Here is a 23,818-nt window from a genome sequence, read left to right as displayed (position 1 = left end):
TCTGACACTGAATCCTGAAATTACACCAGCGAACGAACCTTACGTCGAACGATAAGGCCTTAATGAAGGGTGTCTTAGATGAATAATTGAAACTGCTATACATTGAGCCACATTGTTGCTTAATCAAAGAGCGCAGGAGAGTGAGAAAGAGAGAGAGAGAGAGAGAGAACGAAGGAGGGAAAAGCACGTTCGTGGAATTTCTACGGTAGGTTTCGTACGAAGGCAGTCTTCGTTTCCCCTTTTTCTTTTTCCACGTGGAGGAGTAATCGTCGAAGAAGCCTCGACCGGCCACCGAACCCACGATACCCCACGATGCTTCCGCTTCGCGTAACAGAGCACGCGTAACCGCTTCCTACTAAATGGAAACCAAGGAAGTCTCCTTCTTCCACGATCTATCAGATCTTATTTTTCTCCCGTCTCTTTCTTCACGCTTTCAACCCCTTCACGATCACCTTTCTCTCAACTTCGTCTGCGAAACACGACCGGTTTTTATTTTCGAGAGATCGATTCTGAAATGGAAACGAAGGAAAATTTGCTTCGGCATCAAAGGGTTCACCGAATTGTACAGGAAAGATCGTATCACCTGACACTTTTACAGGGATAATAATCGAAGAGTTCTTTGTCCTCTGAAAAGACAAGAATAAAAAATCAGCCATAATTATATTTCATCCTTTTGATTATTTACGACGTCGGTTTTACTCGATGCATGCAAATAACGATAATCTATTACGACAGAAACTTGACGCCTTTATCGTCGGTGTTTTACGCTCCGCGGATATTTATGCGCATCAGAGGACGCTTCGTAATTTATTCCGCTCTCACATTCATCCATCTTTCACGATACATTTTCGTGAAATGCTAATGCTACCGCGAGTCTCTCCGCATAACTTTTCTAAATTAGCCGCGATTATACAACACCCGATATCTATCATCGGTCATTGTTCCACGGGTAACAATAAAAACACGCTGTTATTTCTTCCGAAGTGAAAAGCTTCCTCGATGTATTCTCCACGGACATATACACATACAAGAAAATAAAATATATTTAAAGGATGACATAATGCCTCTTTGGGCAGAAAGTGAAAAAAGAAAAATACGTTCGCGTGAAAGGAGAAAGATCGGGCGACATTATACAGGGCTCTCGTTTTCTTCTGCTCTGTGTCGTCCGTCCTGTTGAATTTTAGGGTGTGCCCACACACCAGGCAATAAGGAACACTTGATATTCATGGTGCGTCCGCCGAAGGCATTCTTACGTGTACACCGTAGTCTGCATAATGCAGGGTGTAATATAATGCACCCATTGCTGGCCGAAGCCTCGCATGACGTCTCCAGGAAAGCGTGTTTTCGATAGCAGAGTCGTTCTCCTTGGAACAAATTCTTCTTTATCCCTCTATTCTCGCATCTACCTTACACGACAATCTTTCCCTCCTTCGCGCAAATATTTCTACTTTATCGTCGTTCTTATTGCCGTTTCTGTACACGCGGATAGACACCTACGAATGCGTTAGATCGCGCTGTAAATTTCTATCGAAAGCGAAGAGTAATTTTGAGGAATTTTTATAGCGACTGTATAATGAATCGATAAAAGGAAGTAGGAAAATTTCAAGGAATGTTCGAGATATTGATCTAAACTTCCACATAAAATTCGAGCTCATGCGATAACTTAACACTTAGCAAAATTTCTTAAAGAGACATTTGTGCTGCAAGAGAAGTCTCAACTTCCACGAGCGCTCGATAAGATCGCTCGAAAAAGACCCTTTTCGATATAAAATTCCTGATCTGATATATAGCAAAACAATTCGGAAGCTTAACCCTTTGCGATCGGTGCCGCCATAGTGGCGGCATTTCAGTTTTGTTCTAGAAATCGGTGTCGCCGCTATGGCGGCATGATCTTTGTTTTGTCAAGTATCGTACTTTGGAAAATTACAAAAATTAAAACGTTTTATTTTTATGCACTATAACTAGTAATTCTGTTTTTCAATATCCTTATACATAAAAAAAAAAAAATGTAAATTTGCTCCGACTAGCTGGTAGTCCCACCAGAGAAATGTGCCGATCGCAAAGGGTTAATCTCTGAAAGAGACGTTCGCGCTGCAAGAAAAGTCCCAGGAACGGTCGATCAAAAAAACCCCCTATAATTCAATCGTCGTCAAAATCGAAACCGGAAAGGACACAAAGGTAGAAAAATTGTATGGGAAATATTGTAGAGTACAGAAGAGTGTTCGAAGAGGTTCGAGCGCGTTTATACGGGGTGGTCTGCGGTCACGTTTCGCTCTTCACATATCCTTTACCGTCACTCTCGTTCACGCACGGAGCTTTCATTTTCTCCAGTATCGAAATGGGGGCCTTCGCGTATTTTTAAGGCGAGGCCAACAAAGGCGATCCACCGTGTTCACGCCGTGAATCGTAATGCCATCGTGTATTTCGCGCACGTATACACACGCGTTGTACGTGTATCGCGATATATCCACGGTATGCATAATACGCGACAGCCAACATAATGCGTCTATTGTTAGAAAGGAACTCTCCTTCTCTCTCTATCTCTCGATCTCTCCTTATCTCTTTCTTTCTTTCTTGTTTACCCTGTGGTAAATAGGCGACGAGCACATAGGAACCGGGTACATAGAAAACGTTTTAATACTCATTTGCATGCATTCAACTCCACGCGCGGCGCTTATATACGGTGTTTATAGAATCACCGTCTAGACGGGAACGTCTTTTCTTCAATAGCGGTGTCCTTTTTTTCCCTTTCTTTCTCCGTTTGTGAAAAGGTACGTAGGTGCGAGAGACGCGTATGATTTATGGCTGTTTGTCTAAGGAGGATGTAAAAATTTGGAACGCAGGGTGGCCTCGGAATTCCAACGAGAATAATTACCTTTATCACCTTTTGCAATGGTGGAAAACCTACACCGCTCCTCTCCGTACAACTTCCATGCCTAATTTGCGAAGATATAGTCGGGGCCACGATATAGCGAGGTCGTAAAATCGGTTAGGCGTCAAAGTAAACATGTTTTAGCTGCCGGGACCCGAAAATTGACAGAGATACGAGCAGATAAGTACTTGAAACCATTGTCAGGACCGTACGAAGAATTCTTGTATCCAGCGAAAGTCAACTGATTCTAATATACTTACTGAAAACTGTATGCAGCTAGGACAAATTAGGGTTTCTCCCTCTGGGGGAAGCCGCTTTTGGAAGTACGGTTACAGGTAAAGGTCTTATTTATGTCTTTAGCATCTTAGTTTATCTACTCGTGTTATATACAGATAGAAAGTGCAAAAAGATTGTGTAGCTTAATATTAACATATTTTCCATTTGTAAATGAAATACCATTTTCTACTTGAAGTACCAAATGTTAGAAAAGTCCAAAAAGCGAAGACTTGAGTGGGCCATGTGCAGTCTTCTGCTGCGTTTCCCCCTCCTAGGGATAGTTCTGCCTCAAGGCTAAGAAAGGCCATATTGTCAAGGGGGTCCTCTTGACTAGGTTTTTCAGGAAAGAGAGAATTGTATCAGCACTCGTACAGTATAGTTCGAAATACAAGGATTCACTCTGTTTAATCGCCCACGTTTATATCTTATTCCACCGCTCACCACCGTTATCCTGACTGATTTTTCTCTTACACAAATCATATGCTACCATTCGTTTATTGTTGGACCCCTCAAACAGACTGCAACACACGGCCTTGAGTGCCGCAACATCAATCGGTGCCGATTTTTGAGAGTTTAATTTACGACCTCGCTATATCGTGGCCCCGACTATATATGTATACAGGGTGGTCCACGCAACGTGTGCACCGTTATAACTTCCAAAATATGCGTTGCACGAAAGAATGTTATATACAAAAGTTACATGGTTTAAAAGGGTACACTATGTAGTGCGTTAATTCTTTTTATAGGTGGAGGCGTTTCGGAGATTTGAAGGTCAACTTTGTTTTTTTAAACAGAATACTATATTTTTTATACCAAAATATGGTAGAGTATCGAATTGTAAGTAAGAAAGTATCGACCGTTATTAGCCCTAAACCTAATAGCTAACGAGTAATTTCACTTTATTACTTGAAAATTTTCTTCACGTAATATCAAGTTGGAGATTTAACCTTATATCACAGATAAGTGGACAGATCCACATTCTTTCGTGCAACGCATATTTTGGAAGTTATAACGGTGCACACGTATAACGACCAAAAGTTTCGAATCACCTCCCACTTTTCATCAATATTAAATCTGCTGCTAGATTTTTGTAGATTTCAAGTTTATCTCAATTCTACTTTTATCAATTTGTCTCGTATCAATTGCTGACTTTCTTCTGCAAATTTTTGTGCAAATTGCAATGCTCGGTGATTCCAAACTTTTGGCCGGTAGTGTATGTATACAGTGACTCTTACTAATATTCGGACACTCTTTAGAACAGTGTAACTTTTTCTGAATTGGATCAAACGACTTGAATTTTTTCGTGAAGTCGTGAAGAATTTTTGAAAAAACTGCAATTAGTCGGAATCGCGAAGAAAAACAACTTTTTAATCCGAGCTCGTAATGAAAATTCAAAAAATACGTTTTGTAGATCTATGTCAATTATACACACGCTGAAAATTTCATCGAAATCGGTGGATGGAGGAACAAGCGACAGGCATCGATGTAGGAATCTTCAGATTTATCACAATTATAGGCCGAACGTCCTGAAATAGTGCGATTTTCACAATCCTTAACGATTTGTAGCTCGTAGCAACATTAACCGATTTCGATGAAATTTTCAGCATGCGTATAATTGGCACAAATCTACAAAACGTATTTTTGAAATTTTCATTACGGCCTCGGATAAGAAAAGTTGTCGAACGTGATCTTTACAATTTTCTTCGCGATTTCCACCAGTTGCAATTTTTTCAAAAAGTGTTATACGCGTCATCTAGTACACTGATCCTTCTAACTTCTCAAAGAAACTTAAGTCGTTAAGTCCAATTAAAAAAAAGTCATACTGTTCCAAAGAGTGTCCGAATATTAGTAAGAGTCGCCGTACATATCTGCCATGGTTGGGTAACGAAGTTATTATTCATAATAAATAATCAACATTGACGAGATTCCTCTCTGCTTGTTAAGTCGCAAATACACGCCGGTATCGTTTTTGCTTTTCCCGCATTCTGCCCAGTTGGATAACGGAATCCGTAATATATTTCAGGCACAGCTGAAGATTAGCCGGTCTTCTCTCCTCTTCTCCTCGTTATCTCTTCGTTCTCCTCGTACAGTAAGTAAGCGAAGTACGTGGAGATTCTCGCGAATACGTGACTTTTTTTCCTTTTTTTTTCCAACTCACCGTTAATTACAGATAACACCAGGAGTTTCTCTCTCTCCGGGGGGGATTTTAAGGGAAATTTTTGCCAGGTTTCAAGCTGTATTTCGTAGAATCTTGCCGCATCGATTGCGTAACGACAGAGGCGTGTAGAAAGTGACAAAAGACATCGTCGCAAGAGAGTTCTCACGGCTTGGAACAGAGAGAGTAACAGAGAGAGATGAGAGAGAGGTTGATAGACTGGCTGCTGGTGCATCATGCTACACGTGTCCCGGCTGTATAATTAAGGAAACTAACGTGACACGATCAAAAGATAGCCCTCGTTCATTTACGAAGAGGGAATGCGAGCAACAGCCACGAAACAAACTCTCTCTCTCGTGGATCTGTCACTCTTTGACAGTCGTAATATCTATTTCCTCGTGCATGCACCTGTCTACCTTAAGGCCATCACACGTACACACCTGCGGTCCTCTGAGTGATGGTAAAAGGAAAAGGATCGTGTTGTTCCTCTTCTTGGTCGTGCGATCGATAAATTCGATATCTGGTAAAGTGATATCTTAACGAGAACTCTAGACGGACGATAATCGAGTATAAAGTAGCAGTAATGACACCGGGGCCTCGTTCGACACTGTCGATGAAAGTTGATCGTAATTGGACGATGAAATTCTATCGAAAAATCGATCGCAAGCGCTTATCGTCATTTATCGCGCAGGTTAAACGCGTTATCCGAATGAAATGTTTGGGAAAAATTGTTGTTTAAATATCGTTTTAAAATGAAATTTGTATTCTGTATGAGAGGGTTAGGGGTAAAGTTGCCTAACACGAGGCCCATTTCTTAAACAAGTCGTAACTGTCGACTAAGAACACTTTTGTTAAAATTCGATACGTGTTTTAAAAGTACGATATGTATTCTTTTGTAAGGTACCGGAATGTACGGTAAAGAAAATTCGGTTCCTTCGTAATGAAATAAAAAGGACAATTATGCAAATACACAGATTTAAAAAATGGGTTCCTAATATGAGAAAACTATGTTTTCTGTCTTTTTTCACACATTCCGCATATTAAATCTGTTTCTTCAGCACCGCAGACTAGGCGGGCTGACCGGTACACTTTGTACGCTAAAAGAAAATTGGGTACCTAATATGAGACTCTTCTTATAATAGGAACTTTCGAGTAGCTTCTGTTAGATTTATCAGTCAGGTAGATATAACAAAAATGAATCTAAAGCCTTACTAGGAAGTATATATTACTTTTGTATACGTTCGGAGAAATCGAGTTTAGTAAAGATCTAAATGTTTATGATACGTGACAAAAGGCCCTTCGGTCCCTAGCGGAGTCGTAGGCGATATTAGGGCGTTGCGTAGGAGCATTCTCGGTCTGTATACAGTGCTCTTGCCATCAAGTAGAAAAGCGAACCTTCCTTGTGTCAATTAAAAGTTTATAGTTTAAAATAAGGATTGTTAATTATTTAACAATCCATAACTCCCATAATCCAGTAGCTTCGAGATTAAGTCTTCGTTATTTAACGAATCTTCGTTAGATACGCAACTAGTAAGCCTGAAACTCCTTTGCATGCACTATACGACAGAGATTAAGTCTTCGTTATTTAACGAATCTTCGTTAGATACGCAACTAGTAAGCCTGAAACTCCGTTGCATGCACTATACGACAGTATTTATGAAAATGATTAGAAACTTACTATTTTCGAGGTAACTTGAAAAACTTTCTGCAACGTATTGCACAAATATGCCTGTCGAAGACGCTTGATTGATTTCAATCAAATTTCATATTTAATTTGATAATTAACGCGGTTAATTGCGAAACGAAACAGCATCGCTGCGACATTCGAGAGTTCTGTAACGGAGATATGCTGGGGTCTCATATTAGGCTACTTTACCCTGATTAAAATGTAAATTATTTATTTTTCGTAAGTTACTTTACCACAGTGGAAATCTGTAAAACAGGCGAAACGGTTGATTATTTAAAATTGTAATTTTTTTAATTTCACGTTTAGAACGAAATTTTCACAGATCTGATTATTCAGATTATTAATCTGTCGATGTAGCCGCGAGGGTAAGCTTTGAAAATGGATGTTTAACGATAATGCTCGAATAACTCGTAGAGCGTGTAATTTAATTGGAGCAGATTTTCCCTGTCCTTTTCTCCGCGTATTTATTTCATTAATAGTTTATCGAGTTCTTGTGCCGTCACTCTTATAATCGTTCTGTTGACAACCTCAAAGGAACTTGCTCACCAGCGCGCCTATAAAACCGGATTGGTTTTTCTCTTAATCGCAAGGTCCCATAATTATGTAATTATACCTTTTTTTTCCCCACTCTGTCAACAGTTCAATGCCTGTTACGCGTGTGCTCGTTTCCTTTCAAGGTAAATGCCTTCGTACCGTTACCGGTACTTCCGGTCAGCCGTGCAAAAATTAGGGAATCCGGTCCGCCTGGTATCACTTTGTGTACAATGTACGCAAGAACTTTAATTAAAATACCTTACTATAACGATTATATTGGCTTAATCAACAGATACCAGAGATTAATCCTAGTAACACATCTCGAATATGTATATACCTGTCGGTGTAATATTAACGGAGCGTTGGAAACCCTTGGAAATTGAAGAATGCACGGTTTTAGTTTAAGTAAGGCTAGGTGAAAATTAAAGTTATCGTAGGAGTGATAGGATTTTCGTGCGAATTTTTAGTGAAGAATTCAAGATCTATCGAGAATATAGAGACTCGAGGTTTGAGTGTTGTCAAGATTCTCGAGAGTTTAAGTGTAGAATTAGGTTCGAAGAGATTCGAATTTTTGGAAATTCTGATTTTTAAGATTTATGGAAAATGTAAGGAATCGAGATCTATCGGAACTCGAGATTTACCAAGATTCTCAAACGTTTCAAGTGTCAAATTACATTCGAAGACATTTGAATTTTTGGAAATTCTGATTTTTAAGATTTATGGAAAATGTAAGGACTCGAGATCTATCGAAACTCAAGATTTACCAAGATTCTCAAACGTTTCAAGTGTCAAATTACATTCGAAGAGATTTGAATTTTTGGAAATTAAAAATTTTCAAGATCTATCGAAAGTTTAAACACTCGAGATCTATCGAAACTCAAGACTTACCAAGCCTTTCAAAAGTTTAAGTATCGAATACATTTCGAAGAGATTCGAATTTTTGGAAATTCTGATTTTTAATATTTATAGAAAATTTCAGGACTCGAGATCTATCGAAACTTAAGATTTACCAAGATTCTCAAACGTTTCAAGTGTCAAATTAGATTCGAAGAGATTTGAATTTTTGGAAATCCAAGATTTTCCAAATCATTCCAAAGTTTAAAGACTCGAGATCTGGCAGCCCTCAAAATCCATCAAAACTCAAGATCCAAGACTTACCAAGCCTCCCAAGAATTCCAAGTACCACATTAAATTCGAAGTAACTCATAAATTTCCACAGTATTAAAAATCCTCGAATTCCTTCAAAATTCGTATCCAACCATCCATCGCTAACGAAGAGTGCTTGAGCAAGAGCGACAGAGATACGAGAGAGTGCGTGATATTTTCCAGTTTCACCAAATACTACAAACCTACCTGCAATCTAACGTTCTTACATTACCTTCCAGCTTCGTTCAGGAATTCGCTTCACCTCCAGCCGACGGAATTACCTTGTTACTGGAGACACTTCGCGGCGTGCAGCTTGCCCAAAGTTCACCACCCTCTTCCGGTCACACTGGTCCACGAGTGGGTACCAGAAGAGCCGCTCTGGACGAGCTCGGTTGCGTCGAGTGTCTTGCCGCCTGCACAGAACGATGCACCGATGCACCGAGGCTCCTGGTGCAAGCTCAACCCGGTCTTCTTGCTCTGGCAGTTTGTCTGACTAGTAGCTTGAACCGGTCTCGAGTTCTAGCTCTCCAGGTAACAATCGTCACTTCCGTTCCATCGCCAATCCCAGGGGTGTACTGTTAATCGAAAATGAACCTTCCGTCGTATATCGTGCGTGTATAAATGTTCTGTTCGAAAAGTAATCAAACTATATCTGTAAAAGTTTTTCCAACCTTCGTTTCTTTTTCACAGGAATATTTACACTTGTGATATAATTTCTATATCAGCATGCAACACTTGTGAAGTGTTAGAAAAATGACACATAATCTGATAACAGGCGAGAGTAGGCGTTTCGAAAATTTCCTCGCACTATACTTTGGAACTTCTTACAGCGTTTTGGTGCACTTTCACCTTAATTCAGTACTTAATTTCATCCTTCACGCACTTTCACCTTAATTCAGTCAACCGAATTTTCAAGCATTAAGGCTAAAATAACAAATTTTGCAACCGTGGTTAAAAAATGACCGTCAATCACCCGCGTTACGCTTTAAAATCTACCGTAGCGAAAGGGTTAATAAGTGTCGTTACTTTTTGAACAGACCTCCTCGACTTTTATCTTCTAACTTTTTCCTTATCCCTTTATCCTGCTCGCACTCTGTGTACACACCGATACCTCGTCAGATATATATGTATATATTCTAACAGGGGTTCCACTTTAATCCACACTTTATTTCAATCTCAGCAACAGATTAGAGAGATAGTTTTATTTTCAGTTTCCGTTTTATCGTGCGGTTATCGTTTCATAAATAGATCCACACGGTTGATACGTTTTGCTTGAACTGCGATAAAACACGGCGATAAAGTTGATCGTGGCCTTCCAGGGAATGGTGAAACGAGACGCGATTAACGCGACGCGGAATAATAATAAGCAAAATTGAAGGAATTGGCCAAAGTGGGGTGGATAGTGGGTCACAGATGTTCCTTATTACACCACGAAGATTCTCCCCATATTTGACCCATTGAGATAGACGTAAACGAGGATTTCCAGTAAACTCGGTCCCAGTTGATGGCCGGTGGCCCGTTATTTCGAGAGTGTACCACCATCGAGAACCAGTTTTTATCGTCTATCCAAACGTTATTCGGCCAGGTTCATTTGCAAACTCATGCGCGCACGGCCGCTTCTCTTCTTTTTTTCCTCTGTCTCTCTCTTCGTCCGAAGGAAGTGCACCTCGCAAGCATCGCGGTTACGATCAGATGTTGTTGACTAACCGAACTGGATAATTACCGCCACGGCACGTGATCACAGACGTTACTACCTTGGAAGAATATAATGAGAATAAAGAGATCGTTATCCGAACTGGTTGAGGAACTGTCGACGAGCTTTGCTAGGCCGGTTACCCGTGAAAATCCGCCATTTCTATAACATATCCATCGTATCGTAACAATTCACTCCAAGTCGGTGATAGATGAGAATAAAGGAGAACGAGTTGAACTTGATGGTTTCGCCAAGCTCCCTTGAGAATAGCCAGACCTTTTCTTTCAGCTACTGACGAAGGTTTGCCAAACTCCTGGCGGCCATGCAGCAGTCTCAGAAGCTGTTTCGACGCTCAGGTTGAAATATGGAGAAGGTGGACGATTCCGGTTCCTGGCTGGTGCACTTCTGGCTCCCAGAGCAGCGATTGCACTGAGAGTCGCAGGAGTTTCGTTCCTGAACGCTTTCCTTAAATCTGCTCCGCGGACGCAAACCCGATTGTATATTCAGGTAAGGAAAGAGAAATTAGAAATTTCACTATTCTCGGCGAATTTTCAACAACTTTGTTCGTAACTCGATGAATTTTCTCGCCAGGCTGAAGCCTGCGAAGCTGGACTAGAGCCGCAGGTCCTTCAAGAATGGCTGAAAGAATTGGACGGCAGGGAAGAGGACGCGTTGAACGATCTTCTACATAAGGAGGTTCAGAAATGGACGCACAACTGCGTGGACGTGGACGCCCTGCAGCGAAGAGTCGTACGTGCCGAGGAAACATGCAGGATCCTTAGTAAAAAAGTCTCGTCCCTACAGACGCAGCTTCAGCAGCTACAGCTGGAGAAGTTGAACAATTATAACCTAGATGATCGTGAGAAGATGACTGTGCTCGGTAGCACGAAACAATCGCCGAAGATGTCTTCGAACGCCGAGGACGAAGGTATCAGCTCGTCGGAGAGATCGAGCAGCCCGGAGAACACGAAGCATCAGTCACGAGCGAATCATCAGAAGATGAACTCGTCTCCGGACAACGATCAGGAAACAACGATCGACGACGTGATCGAGGAGCTGAGGATCATCGTGAAGGACGCCGAGGAGGAGATCAGCGATAAGAATCATCACGAACAGAATCGAATAGATTCTCACGCGAACGAGGATTTTTACAACGAGAATTCCTCCAAGACTAAGCTTCGTAGAACGAGCTCGAAAATGTTGTTGAATAATTCCGAGAGCTACGTGTACGACAAGGTTTTGAAAAGAGATCATCAGACCGACACGAAGATCACCAAGTCTAACACAGATTCGAACATGTCTCAGAGTATGATCAAAGGGGAACAGGTGACTTACTTTGGCAACGATCGAGATTACAGCACGGACTCGAGCGTAGGTAGGAGGATAAACACCGATACGCGTAGAATTTCCAAGTCTTCGGTGGAAGGCAGCGTGAAGATCGTTGTAAAGGGACCTGACGTTGAAGAAGCGATCGTGCCTACTATTCTACACCCTCAGCCGCCCAGGAGATCGCCACCTTGTTTGTCGGCTATTATGGCGGTCAGGCACTGCGACTTTATCGACCATGAAGAGGTGTATAATTCTCACGACGAGGATATTGAAGAGGAAACCTTGGGCGATGGCAGTGACTCTCTTCTCAGTGCTTCTCGGCTCAAGTATAATGGTAAAAGTCAGCCTTACGAGGAGCAGATTGGAAACACAGAGGTGGATCATTTTCAGAAGCAATGCAATGGTAGGAAGGAAGGAGAGACTGGCAGTGATAGTAAGGTGAAAGAGAGCTTCGACGATCTCAGAAACATGAGCGAAGGCGAGGCGAAGGATAAGAAGACTAGCAGGAGTTATGAAACATCGTGCAACGCGAAGAACAGAGGAACGAGCGAGTCTAAACAGAGGCAAACGGATGGAGTTTCCCAAAGACACAGTTCCAAGTACAGAAGTGAAGTGGAAAAGAGGAAGCTGCTTCGTAGATCGACGAGTCACGATTACCTGGAATCGAGTGCCTCCAGTCCTCGATCGAAGAGATCAGGTAGAAGTAGAATAGAGAGTCACATCAGGAAGTTCGAAAGTCTGAACTCTTTCGACGAGCATCGAAGTCTCCAGAGTTATGGGAGACCAGGCAGTTCGGAGAATTTGAGTAAACAGGATCAATTATTCACAGAAGAGAGAAGTAGGATGCGTAGATCTGAATCGTTTCATCATGTGTCTCACGTCGCCAAGAAGGAGCAGTGTTCTTCTCAAGGAGGAAGCGACAGTGGACTGTTCTACGTGACAGATTTCAATTTGGAACCACTGGTAACGCGAAGACCAAGATCCATCGAGGCTCCAAAGTCTCCCAGCTTGTTGACAAAGTCTTTAGACAGAATCGACGAAGGTCTGGACTCGATGGTTGATATAGTAATCACGGAGGAGAAGAATCAATGGAGTTCGAGCAAGTATCAGACCAAGACGAAAAAGTCTAGAGAAGAGAGGACACTTGTTAGGTCGAAGTCGAGCAGACTGGAAGATTCCAGAAGTTGTTTCGAATTGGGATCGAAAGGAAGGAAAGAGGAGTCGAAGAGCAAACATTTGAAAAACGATGAATTCTATTCTGGACACGTAAGCAACAAGCAATTAAGGAGTGATGAATTGTACGAGGAGCAGAGAAGTCGAGAGTGGAACGAGTTAAATTCTAATAGAAAGAACAACGAATTAGATTTCGATTGTACTCCGATAATACTAACGAAAAATGGTGTCAGGCACAATTCGTTCTGTCAGAACGAGAATATTGGTAATAAATTTTTGAATAAGTCGATGGATTCGGGAATTTTCGCTGGTCGGACTTACGACACGTTTGGATTGGGAAAGAATAGATTTAACGCTGGAAAATATTCAGGAAATCAGCAGACTAAGGAGAGTCCAGTTGGTAGAAGAAACACGACTTCATCTGCAGTTGGAAATCGTGGTAAAGTCACTGACGTTGTTTCAGGACTTTATTAGAACTAATCTTCAAATATTTTTACACTTTTTCATTCTGATTATACGCCTACAGTTTACGAGATAATGTATCATATAGTGGAATATATTCTTGTACAGATTAGAATTATTTTAAACATTTTTTCAGATAATTCGTCGAAATTGAAACCATTTTGTTTGTAGTACTTATCGCAATTTAAGCGAAAATATTACTTGAGTGCAATATTGATAAGTATTATCGGCTAAGTTGATGATCTAATTTATATTGTAATTAATATTGTTGATAATTGTAGCAAACATGTAAGTTTTCAGCATGAAGATAGGTATTTTGGTGATGGACCAGTTATATGATTTTAATGGATTGTGCAATATATTATTTTTTATTCATTAGTATATACATATCTCTGTAATTATATTGCATTAATGAAAAGACTGTAATTTATAAACGTTTAAATATGCGTGTATATAAAAGCATCAAGGTAGTTATAAAATAAATATATGAATTTTGCAAATTTTTTTAGTGACAAGTGGCTTTACCATTACTGTACAGGATAGGTTTGTTTAACTTATTAGATATCAATAAAATATTGTGGTTGCTATCAGTTCTGTCTTGGGTAAATTAATAACACATAAATAATTACACAATATATTATTTATTTCTTACTGATATAACAAATGTAAAAAAAAGAAAAAACAAGAAATATAATAACGTATTTCATTTATGTATACAAAGATATATATTGCATGATTTGTCATAGATTGCATTTTCTTAAATGTGATTTGATAATACTGAAAATTATTGAATAACATTCTACGAAACGTGCCACTACTTTAATGAAGTGCAAAACAAAATGTTCAGTCAACATGGTAAGATTCAGTGAAAAAGTCAAGGAAGATCTTTGAACAAAAATATACAAATTTAATTTTTCGAAAAATCCAAAGTAGAATCCGAATAATATATTCTTTATTTTTTTAACTAGCTGTAGCATGTAATAATGTAGTTGTAACTTCATGAAGTTCCTGGCATGAACGTCCATTTCGATGAATGACTTCAGGACTACTTAACATTAATTTAAAAAAAAAAAAAAAAAAAAAAAAAAAAAAAAAAAACTATTGGAGGATACTGGTGTACATTTAATAATCTACTGATATTAAATTAGTTGTATTTATATTACAACCTTGATGCGTTGATAATAAGTACGATAATTCATCTTGAGTGGAAATATATTGAAACTCGTCTCCACAAGCTCCTTTAAGTACAGCAATAACATCTGCTCGCGGATTATAAAAATATAAACCTTGTTTTCGATTGTTAAATTCATTTATCAATGTTGCTATTCCCTGTAACGAAACAATTATTATTATATGTTTTACTTATTACTTTACCACTTAAAACATAATTATTTAAATATTTACTTTTGCAGCAGTAAAATCAGCTCCTAAAATATATCTACAATCAACTACAACTGGTACTTGACTAGAGCCTTGTTTTATGCCAGCATTGCCAACTGATTTTTTAATAAAGTCCACAGCAGGAAAATAAAGACTGTTTCCAGGTGTTACTAAGAGATAGTCAGCCCCAGAGATAGTCTAAAGTATACATATTCATATTCACTGTAGTAAAAGATAGCATTTCCACTCATAGATTTTAATTTGTTACTCACTGTGCACTTATCAACATGTATTGAAGGACGTGCAGAAGGATATAATAAGAACACAAGATTTGTTCCTATACCTAATAAAATTCCATATTCCACTCCAATACTCAGACAAAACAAAAATGTGACAAACATTGGAATTAAATCCTTTTTACTAGTTTTCCAAATCAGTTTCACAACTTGGTATTCAATCATGTATATTACTGCACAGATGATTACTGCAGACAGGGAAGCTAGAAAAATAATAGATAATTAGATATATTAATATGGGAAATATGAATAGTATAAATAATAATTATGTTACCCTTTGGTATAAAGTAGAAATATGGTGTAAGTAGACTCAGTGCCAGCAATATTAATATTCCAGTGTATAAACCACCCATTGGTGTTTTTACACCACTAGCATGATTCACTGCAGATCTACTAAAGGAGCCAGTGACTGGCATTGCACTTGCACAAGATCCAAGGACATTACAAATTCCTAAAGTAATTAGTTCTTGAGTGGCATCTACTTTACCACCATTTGCAAAAGCTTTTGCTATTGCTACATTTCCAAGAACTCCAATTATTGGTACCAATGCTATAGATGCACCCAATTCTGAACACATTTCGGTAAAGCTTAATGTCTGATTTTTTACTTGTGTAGAGAAGGGAGGCAACCCAAAAGATGGTAGACCAGATCTTACAGGGCCAGTAAGAATAAATGGAGAACCATATTCTGCTGAATTCAACTTATAAGCAATAGCAGAACAAGCTATAACAATGACAGCATTTCTAGCTGTTGATATTAACCATATAATTTTCATCACTATCCTCTGATATTTATTTGGCTTCTCATCATTTGAACATATCTTGATATCTTTCATTTTCTAAAGAATAAGAACATTCATTATACATCCAGAATTAATTAAATAAGTATTGATTGATAAACACTTTTATATTACCCTAAACAATAATAAAATAATGATACAAGAGGAGCTCATTGCAGTATCCCATAAACTAGTCTTATGAATATTTTGTAACACTTTTGTTAAAGTATCTAAGAAGCCTTGTGAGGAGATTTTTAATCCTAAAAGTCCCTTAAGCTGAGAAACTACAATTATAACAGATGTTGCAGATGTAAAACCAACTGTCACTGGTATTGAAATAAAATCTATAAGTACCCCTGTAAAATAATATTGTAATTTAAAGTGTCAGATAACACTCTATTCTACTGAAGATTTAAATAAATAACATATGTTACCTAGCCGCAAGAAAGCCATAAACAGTTGTAATAAACCACACAAAAAGGCTAACAATATTGCAAAATCTGCATTTCTACCCTGAACATACTCATGAGTCATCAGTGCCATAAGAGCAGTGGGCCCAATTGTGATATCCTTACATGAACCAAATACTATATACACTATAGCTCCCATAAATGCAGAATAAAGTCCATACTAAAGAATATACAAATTTGATTAATTTCAGAAACTCATAGCTTCACAAAAAAAAAAAAAAAAAAAAACTTGTTCACCTGAGGTTCTAAGCCAGCTAAAGTAGCATAAGCAAGTCCTTGCGGCATAACAGTAAGCCCAACGGTAATGCCAGCGATAGCATCGTTAAAAAATTTTTCAGAATTATATTTTGGCAACCATGCCACAATAGGTATTCGTTTTCTAACAAATTTATTTAATCGTCCGCCTTTCGTTTGCCATTTTCTTCGATCTATCGTATCGAGGGCCATTTTAAATTACGTACCTTCAAGTTAAATAAAAAATGGAATAATGTAACCAGAAGTAATTTCTTTCTTTTTTTTTCTGAATTTTAACTCGAGCTTTAATTAATGTGTGCCGTTTTACACATGTTCCCATTCATCAAAAACGCTAAATTTTTTTACTCGTGAAAGTCTCTACTTTCCCCGAAGCGCAACTTCTGAGGCGCACTTATACGCGTTTCAGATGACTACTGTGTTATATATCACGATGTGTTATTAGACAAAAGAAATAGACACCTGTCTAAATTTACGGTGTTCACATTTCACAATATAACGAGGAACTGGAAGAAACCGAAGGCCTTTCGGTGGCTTATATACCCTGATACAGTGCAAATTTATCTCACGTTAGTTGAGCGAAAAATCGCCGTTAGCCTTCATACTTTTTACACGAATCGCGGACAATACCAATCCTTAATGAATGTATAAAGTAAGAATGTATGCGGATAATCTTAATGTTTCAGTAATTCCAGAAAGTGTGATAATACAAATCTAACGCGAAAACAGATTTATCAGCCTTCATACTAAAGTTCCGCGACTCGATGAAAAAATATACATCAAAATAGCTGCACATTGAACGTGAGGACAACATTTTGAACGTACATTCAGTTTAATGGGAGCTATTATGCTAATTATTCCTAGTATTTTATACTACTTTGAGAGAACGGCACACAAACTTTGTCGAAGTACATTAGTAATCGTGTCACTCCAATAAGAGCACAACCTAACACATAAAATGCACGATTTTATTTTCACCGGCAATAAAGGTTATAGCAAGCGAAGGTGCTTTTTTTGCTGTTTTACGTATCATTGAACACTTCGGCTCTTACAATACAATATTTCGTAACATCCTTCGTATGCCGTTTAACTGAACCGGCTTTATTAAAGGGCCATAGCTACTTGACCCTTTTCATTGACAACTATCGTACATACGATTAAAGAAGTGTTACACGGTCACATGAATAAGATTTTTACACTTATTTTTATAGAGCAATTAATTTTAAGCATAACAATTTACATCTAATGCGGTCATTCGATAAGGAAATGTGTAACAATTACATAGTACAATATATAAGATAACATATTTCCGTTCGAACGCAAAGTATCATTAAACATACCATCAATTATTGTAAAAAACTTGGTTTGTACGTGTCATTTTCTTTATAGAAATATCGATTACACATAGGAAGGAGTATAACCTATTACAAATTACCCGTTAACACAGTAACATACTTTTTATAAGATCGTTATAAAAATTTAGGAAGAAAAATTGTCGATACTACTTCATCGTTTTTGCGAAACGGAACAATCGAACGAATACACACGCCGAACACGATCTCACTATAAACTGAAGGCAGGAATCGGCATTTCGTTTGAGATGGTATCCAGAGAAAGTGCAGTTCACATGTTTGTCAATAGAGGGACTGCATTTCTACTGCAGTCGGTAATTTAAAACGAACAAGTTTAGGTTTATTGTTTCGTTGAGTGACAACCAATAAATTTCCAGTGTTTCGAAATGTCCTTTAAGGGGTGCGTTATTTGAATTTCAAAAACGTATCGTAGCCATGAAATAATGAATTTTTTTCATATACAGTATTTAAGATTAAGTTTCTCTAACGTTGTACCGCTCTAAAAAATATATAAAGAAAGGGTTATACGAAAGCTACTTTTTTTCTATTAAGTTTGAAAATTTTTCTTTCGTTTGCATTTGCGCATCCTCTCCATCAGTGTTATGGCGTCCTTTACGGTGGTCGGATGTTCTTTCTAATCTCCGTAAATCAAATGGAAGAAAAACATTTTCTCTAAAAGATTCTGGTTTAACATTTTGATTGTCATCCGAGAATTAAATATACGGTAACTGGATAATTTATCCTCCTTGTAGATAATCATGAAATTATTTCCAAATGAAAAAATCCACAAGAATGTCGTACTCATCCGGTATATCAATTGCGTCGTAAATGTATTTATTGTAATTGTCCTCGATGCCCATGTTAATTAAATACAAAATGTATTTGATAGTAATTCATTGGACAAAGTGTTTTATTTTTATTATATTTTCTATGTCGTTGGTAAAGCAACGTAGAAACTTTGACGCGAAATAACACGCATTACGTCGAGCGATTATGGAAATCATTTCATTTTTAATTTTTTTTGTATCGTTCCATTATTTTACGTTTTGCGATAGCATTAATTGTTACCACCTATGTTCAATGTTGAAATTGTACCCATTGTTCCTGTATCATTTGAAGTTTGATTAGCACGTAGTTCTCTGATCTGAATTCTGTATGAAGTATTATTAAGCTGTTATTTTTTTGTCAAGAATTATATTTAGTTTTTGTAAATAAATTTGTAATAGGTAAAATGGATTCAACAGATAAAGATTTAAAAAAGACATCTAATATAGAGCAGATGGCCTTAATCGGCAAGATGCATAATATGCAGTGGCTAAAAAGTAATTCTCAGTTCTCAGGCCAGTACGTTTGTATCTACTTTATATATTTTTAGTTGATTTAGTTTTTTTCTATTTTTATATTATTTCATATTATTAGTTCAGTAATTACCCCCTTTTATTGTAAATACTTTAATAAAATGTAATATTCAAAAAAGTGAGAAATGTATTTGATTACTGTTACATATAATTGTATTGTTAAGTGTTACTGCAATGTCCTTTGTGATATAATAAGAACTACGTTCATTTAAGCAAGTGATATTAATTGATAATAGAGTTGTTTGTATCCAAAGGATATGTAAAATATTAGGAAATGATCTGTAAGTATGTTTCCTAATGTTTTGTGTGATCTTTGCATTATAGCACAAAAACGCTTCCAGATGGGAAAGACATAAACAATACGTTCAAAAGTAAAATAAATGAAGGAACAAAGGAAAAAAGTGAAATTTCTTCAACTAACACTGTTTCAAACAGTCCTGAATTAGATGAGGTTGATCTTACTTCAAATAAAGATATAAATGAAGACGATAGTATTATAAATAAAGATTCACTTCAGTCATCTTTAAAAGTTGTTGATTTTTCTGAGAAAAGTATGGAAACTGTTTGGAATAAAGATGTTAATGTAACTAGTACAATGTACCCAAATTCTCAGTCTTTAGTCATGCAAAGGCTGGATAAACAAGAGATGATAAGTATGTCTTTGGCAGAGAATATTGTTACAGTTCAATTAGAACAATTTAGACTTAACGAAGAGGAAAGGAATAAGCCTGATGAATTGCATAATGAAGTTGATAATGAATGGTATGTAGCAGATTGATTTAAGCAATTACCAGTATCTCTTCATGATACCTGTTTGTATATTAAATTTATATTGTTTGTATAATTAGGGATAATGTTCATCACAATATGTCTGACTCACAGAAGTCAGACAGTGAAATAGGTAATCAAGTAAGCCCAAAGCAGTGTCATGATAACAACAATAATAATGCAAAATCCAAAAGTCAATCACCACTAGAAACAAAGAAAAGCATACAAAAGACAACTACAAAAATTAGTACTAAAAAATTAAGTGATCAGAAAATTAAAAAACAAGCAGGTAAGAAATCAATTTTTGTAGTTGATTCTAACATGATTAAAGAAATTACAATGGAAAAAATGTTCTTTCACTTGCAGGTAGTTCTTTAAAAGAATCTTGTGCCCCTTCAAAACAGGGTTCTAAATCTAAAGATAATTTGTTGAATTTATGTAATGATAGTAATATAACATCAACTTCTACAGACTCGAAGAAGATTACTGTAGGAACATCTCCTAGACTAATTGATCAATTTAGTAAAATTCATGGATATAGTAAGAACTTAATTATGGGAAAAGGGCCGCGAATGAAGGAGCAACAGTTTTTTAAACAACATTTTTCTACACTTAACGATAGCGGTAATAGAAGCAGATCCTCTGTAGAAGGAATAGATGAAAAAAGTAAATCTGTTACAACAAGATTTAAGTCAGTTAAAAACGAGTCAGACAGAAGAAATAACGAAGTAGAAGACACAAAGAAGTGTCACAAGGTTCATGTAACACGTACTCAATCTTATAATGTTCAATACAATAGAAATAAACCATTAATAAAATCACAGCAACGATATTTAAGAAATGCAACCAAGCCAGAAGAAGATGGTTCTATTAATACTTCATCTGGTTTTAATAACAATATTAGTATGTCTAACTCAACCGAGAACGTATCAAAGAAAAAATGTGAAAATCAACAACCTGTAATTAATAAGCAAATTAGCGATATACAATCTAATCAGAGTACTTCAGGAAAGAACACCAGAAATTCAAATGTTCCAGAATGCAGTATAAATGAGAGAAGTTCAGTAAAGTCGAACTCTGTACCATGCAAACGAAATTATCAGAATTTACCTAATACGAAGAACACCACCGAAAGAAGTATGAAAGATGATCAAGTATATACACAAAAATTTAAAAAAGATTCTAATGTTTATAGGCGGTCTTCAGGTGTTCTTCAGACATTCTTTAAAGATATAAATGGGAAAGGAAAACCAGACGATCACAAAAGGAATGTTACAGATAATAACTTCACAAAAGATTATAGAGTAAATCGCATTAGTTCGGTAGATACGAAAGTGCGTTCTCAATCCGAAGGCTCAAGAATAAGTGTATATCCGCATAAGACAAGTAATGGTGCTAGTAATGTTAACAAGACTGATACATTAGATTCAACTACTGTAAATAATGTACAGTCTCTAAAGTCATTAAATTCTTGTTCGAGTAGTACCAAAGATTCCACCATTATAAACGCATCTACTCATACATCACAAGAATCACAGGTTTTGCAAGCTTCTTGTAACGAAACTGAAGTACAATTTGTGAAGACTGAACAAGAAAATACTAGTAATAATAATAGCAATAATAAAACAAGTGCTAGTAATTCAGAAACGAAGTCGGTTAAATTTTCGGATAACGTTCAGGAATTTAATATGGCACATCATTCAACAACATCGTACTCCGATAATTCTATACATCAAACCAAGCTTCCAGCAAACTCGTATTATTCCGATTTACAAAATCCATCAAACACAAACAATGCTCAACAAATAGAAAACCATCAAATTGTACAAAATAAGAATTATTTCGATGATAATAATGCTCAATATAATAATACAACCACCAATATTCAGAATACCGAACGAGATTTACATTTGCTGGATGTGGTGCATCATAAACCAGAACAAACATCTCACATGTCTCCGCAAAATATGTTACCACACAATTGCAATCCAACTATTGCCATGGGAAATGGCTTACCCTATCAGAACATGCCTGCTGTGTATTTAAATCAGTATAATAACGCGCAAACTATACCAAGAAAAACGGCCGACAGTACAATCATCTCTCAAAATCCGTTAATTCCAAGTACCTCTTCTTATACCATAGAGAATCAGAATGTCATGCAGACCGACCCTAGTATTCTAATGCATAATACTCAAACATCTGTTTTACCACCGCCAGGTTTTCATAATCATCCTGTAACCACACAACCGAATCAATGGAATCTACCACTTCTAGATATGTATCTTTTTGGAAATGTGATGAATCACGGGCATCCTTTGAACATGCCAATTCAAAACTCGAGACATATGTGCAACACGGATTTCAATAACATCCAACAAACTGGTTACTTGCAGCATCCGATGTACTACGTTCCATCGATGTGTATGCAAGGCTGGAATTCAATGGTACAATATCCAGCACCTCCGTTTCAAAATCCAACGTATACAAACTGTAGCACGTATCCTAATCAAGTATTACCAACAAACACTTTGACAGACTCTATGAATTGTTCTGTACCTACATCCATGCAGAATAATCCGTACAAACATTTCCAGCAGATGCAACCGATGGAGAACCCGCCGAATTTCTCTGTCCCTGTAAAGCTAGACAATTACATAGGAAACATGCAAGGTTGTAACAAGTCGAACAACGTCAGAATGAAGAACAACACCATGGACGTTCACATGAGAGCTAGTCAATACCGAGTACCCGTGCCAAACGAATATCAAAATTGTTCTCAAGATCCTCAACTTATGGTACCGTTCCCGTACACTCTCACAATGGACTCCATTGCTAGGAATGGTCCATCGAACATGCTCATGCAAGTGAACCAGAAGTACGCGCCATGCGCGCTAACTACTGCCAATTACCCACGAATGCCGGAGACCTGTACAGTATACCACAACAATCAAGACTCGAACAACAGGAAGGATGACATAACGAAAAACGAGTCTGAATGCCTACCACCGATGGTATCACCAAGAGAGTGCATGTACTATGGAGTTAATTACTCACGGAAGAACGACACCATTCAGAATTCATTCGTACGGTCAGATATGAAGCCTGTGTCTTACGTACACTCTGTCAATTCGCAGCATTATGTCCCTCAGTATCAAAAGAACGCGACATATCACGCGTCGCAGAAAGAGCTCGCATCCAACAGGGTAACAGTGGGACGTGGTTTGCGTAAAACGATGGATCAGTAAGCCTAGAAAAAAAGAGTGAGAAAGAGAGAGAGAGAGAGAAAAAAAGAGGGGGAAGAAAGAACAGCGAGCAACAGTACCATACACATATATATATACATATATTTCTTGTTTATGGGCTAGATAATTGCAATTGATTGGTACAAAAAAAATAGTGGTTGCACAGTTATCTTACGATTTTTCATCTGTTTGTATCATCATCGTTATCTCGTTCGTTATCATCGTGTATGTATATATATACATATATATGTATATGTATATGTACATGTATGTAATATCGTAAAAAAAAAAACGAAAAAAACAGAAGTCAGTTTTTTAATTAATCTAGATATGTAACATCACGTACGTCACGTGCTAGATGTCTTTGCATTATTAGAGGATAGTTTTCAGAATTGAGAAGCTTTAAAAGAAATTTATATATGATACTGCCATTTGTCAGAAAACAACAAAAAAAAAAAAGAAGTATTACGCGATAGCTCGTCTCGTTTCCTATCGTAACATTGTGAAAGTAGCAAATCTATTTTCTAGATTTTCTTCAGATATTTATATCCACAATTATATTACTAGAAATTGATGTTACTCGTTACTTGG

At 37.4% G+C, this 23,818-nt stretch overlaps 3 protein-coding genes across 3 annotated transcripts in view; 2 read left to right on the top strand and 1 right to left on the bottom strand.

Moving 5' to 3' along the window:
* Positions 1-13,339, top strand: part of LOC108579642 — a 57,058-nt gene extending 43,719 nt beyond the window's left edge. Inside the window, exons 4-6 of the mRNA XM_017943228.1 lie at positions 8,910-9,201; positions 10,652-10,870; positions 10,955-13,339. Coding sequence (XP_017798717.1) covers positions 8,910-9,201; positions 10,652-10,870; positions 10,955-13,339 — 2,896 coding nt within the window. The remainder of the gene's footprint in view (positions 1-8,909; positions 9,202-10,651; positions 10,871-10,954) is intronic.
* Positions 13,340-14,287: 948 nt separating this feature from the next.
* LOC108579595 (sodium-independent sulfate anion transporter) lies at positions 14,288-23,129 on the bottom strand. Its single transcript, XM_017943168.1, has 9 exons — positions 23,103-23,129; positions 16,490-16,713; positions 16,217-16,412; positions 15,918-16,138; positions 15,278-15,842; positions 14,980-15,206; positions 14,732-14,905; positions 14,472-14,656; positions 14,288-14,393 (listed from the first exon to the last, which is right to left on the bottom strand). Exons 2-9 carry the CDS (start codon positions 16,697-16,699, stop codon positions 14,288-14,290), a joined length of 1,884 nt encoding a protein of 627 aa, XP_017798657.1. The 5' UTR covers positions 16,700-16,713; positions 23,103-23,129.
* LOC108579594 (probable serine/threonine-protein kinase DDB_G0282963) lies at positions 19,076-23,279 on the top strand. Its single transcript, XM_017943167.1, has 4 exons — positions 19,076-19,200; positions 19,539-19,976; positions 20,063-20,271; positions 20,349-23,279. The coding sequence occupies exons 1-4, from the start codon at positions 19,088-19,090 to the stop codon at positions 23,228-23,230; spliced, it is 3,642 nt and encodes a 1,213-aa protein (XP_017798656.1). The 5' UTR covers positions 19,076-19,087; the 3' UTR covers positions 23,231-23,279.
* The last annotated feature ends 539 nt before the right edge of the window (positions 23,280-23,818 follow it).

Source organism: Habropoda laboriosa, unplaced genomic scaffold, assembly GCF_001263275.1.
Source record: "Habropoda laboriosa isolate 0110345459 unplaced genomic scaffold, ASM126327v1 scaffold33, whole genome shotgun sequence".
In the NCBI taxonomy this organism is placed as follows: Eukaryota; Metazoa; Arthropoda; class Insecta; order Hymenoptera; family Apidae; genus Habropoda; species Habropoda laboriosa.
Note: the sequence above shows the minus strand (reverse complement) of the source record. Positions and strands in the feature narration are given on the sequence as shown.

What these genes read in the sequence shown, in the direction of transcription:
- LOC108579595 (XM_017943168.1), bottom strand. Translation starts at nt 16,699, where the DNA reads ATGGCCCTCGATACGATAGATCGAAGAAAATGGCAAACGAAAGGCGGA. An exon ending in TACATGTTGATAAGTGCACA is followed by an intron (nt 14,906 to 14,979) that starts GTGAGTAACAAA and finishes TGTATACTTTAG; the next exon opens with ACTATCTCTGGGGCTGACTA. An exon ending in TGTAATATAAATACAACTAA is followed by an intron (nt 14,394 to 14,471) that starts TTTAATATCAGT and finishes TTTTTTTTTTTT; the next exon opens with TTTTAAATTAATGTTAAGTA.
- LOC108579594 (XM_017943167.1), top strand. Translation starts at nt 19,088, where the DNA reads ATGGATTCAACAGATAAAGATTTAAAAAAGACATCTAATATAGAGCAG. An exon ending in AATTCTCAGTTCTCAGGCCA is followed by an intron (nt 19,201 to 19,538) that starts GTACGTTTGTAT and finishes TTTGCATTATAG; the next exon opens with CACAAAAACGCTTCCAGATG. An exon ending in AATGAAGTTGATAATGAATG is followed by an intron (nt 19,977 to 20,062) that starts GTATGTAGCAGA and finishes TTGTATAATTAG; the next exon opens with GGATAATGTTCATCACAATA.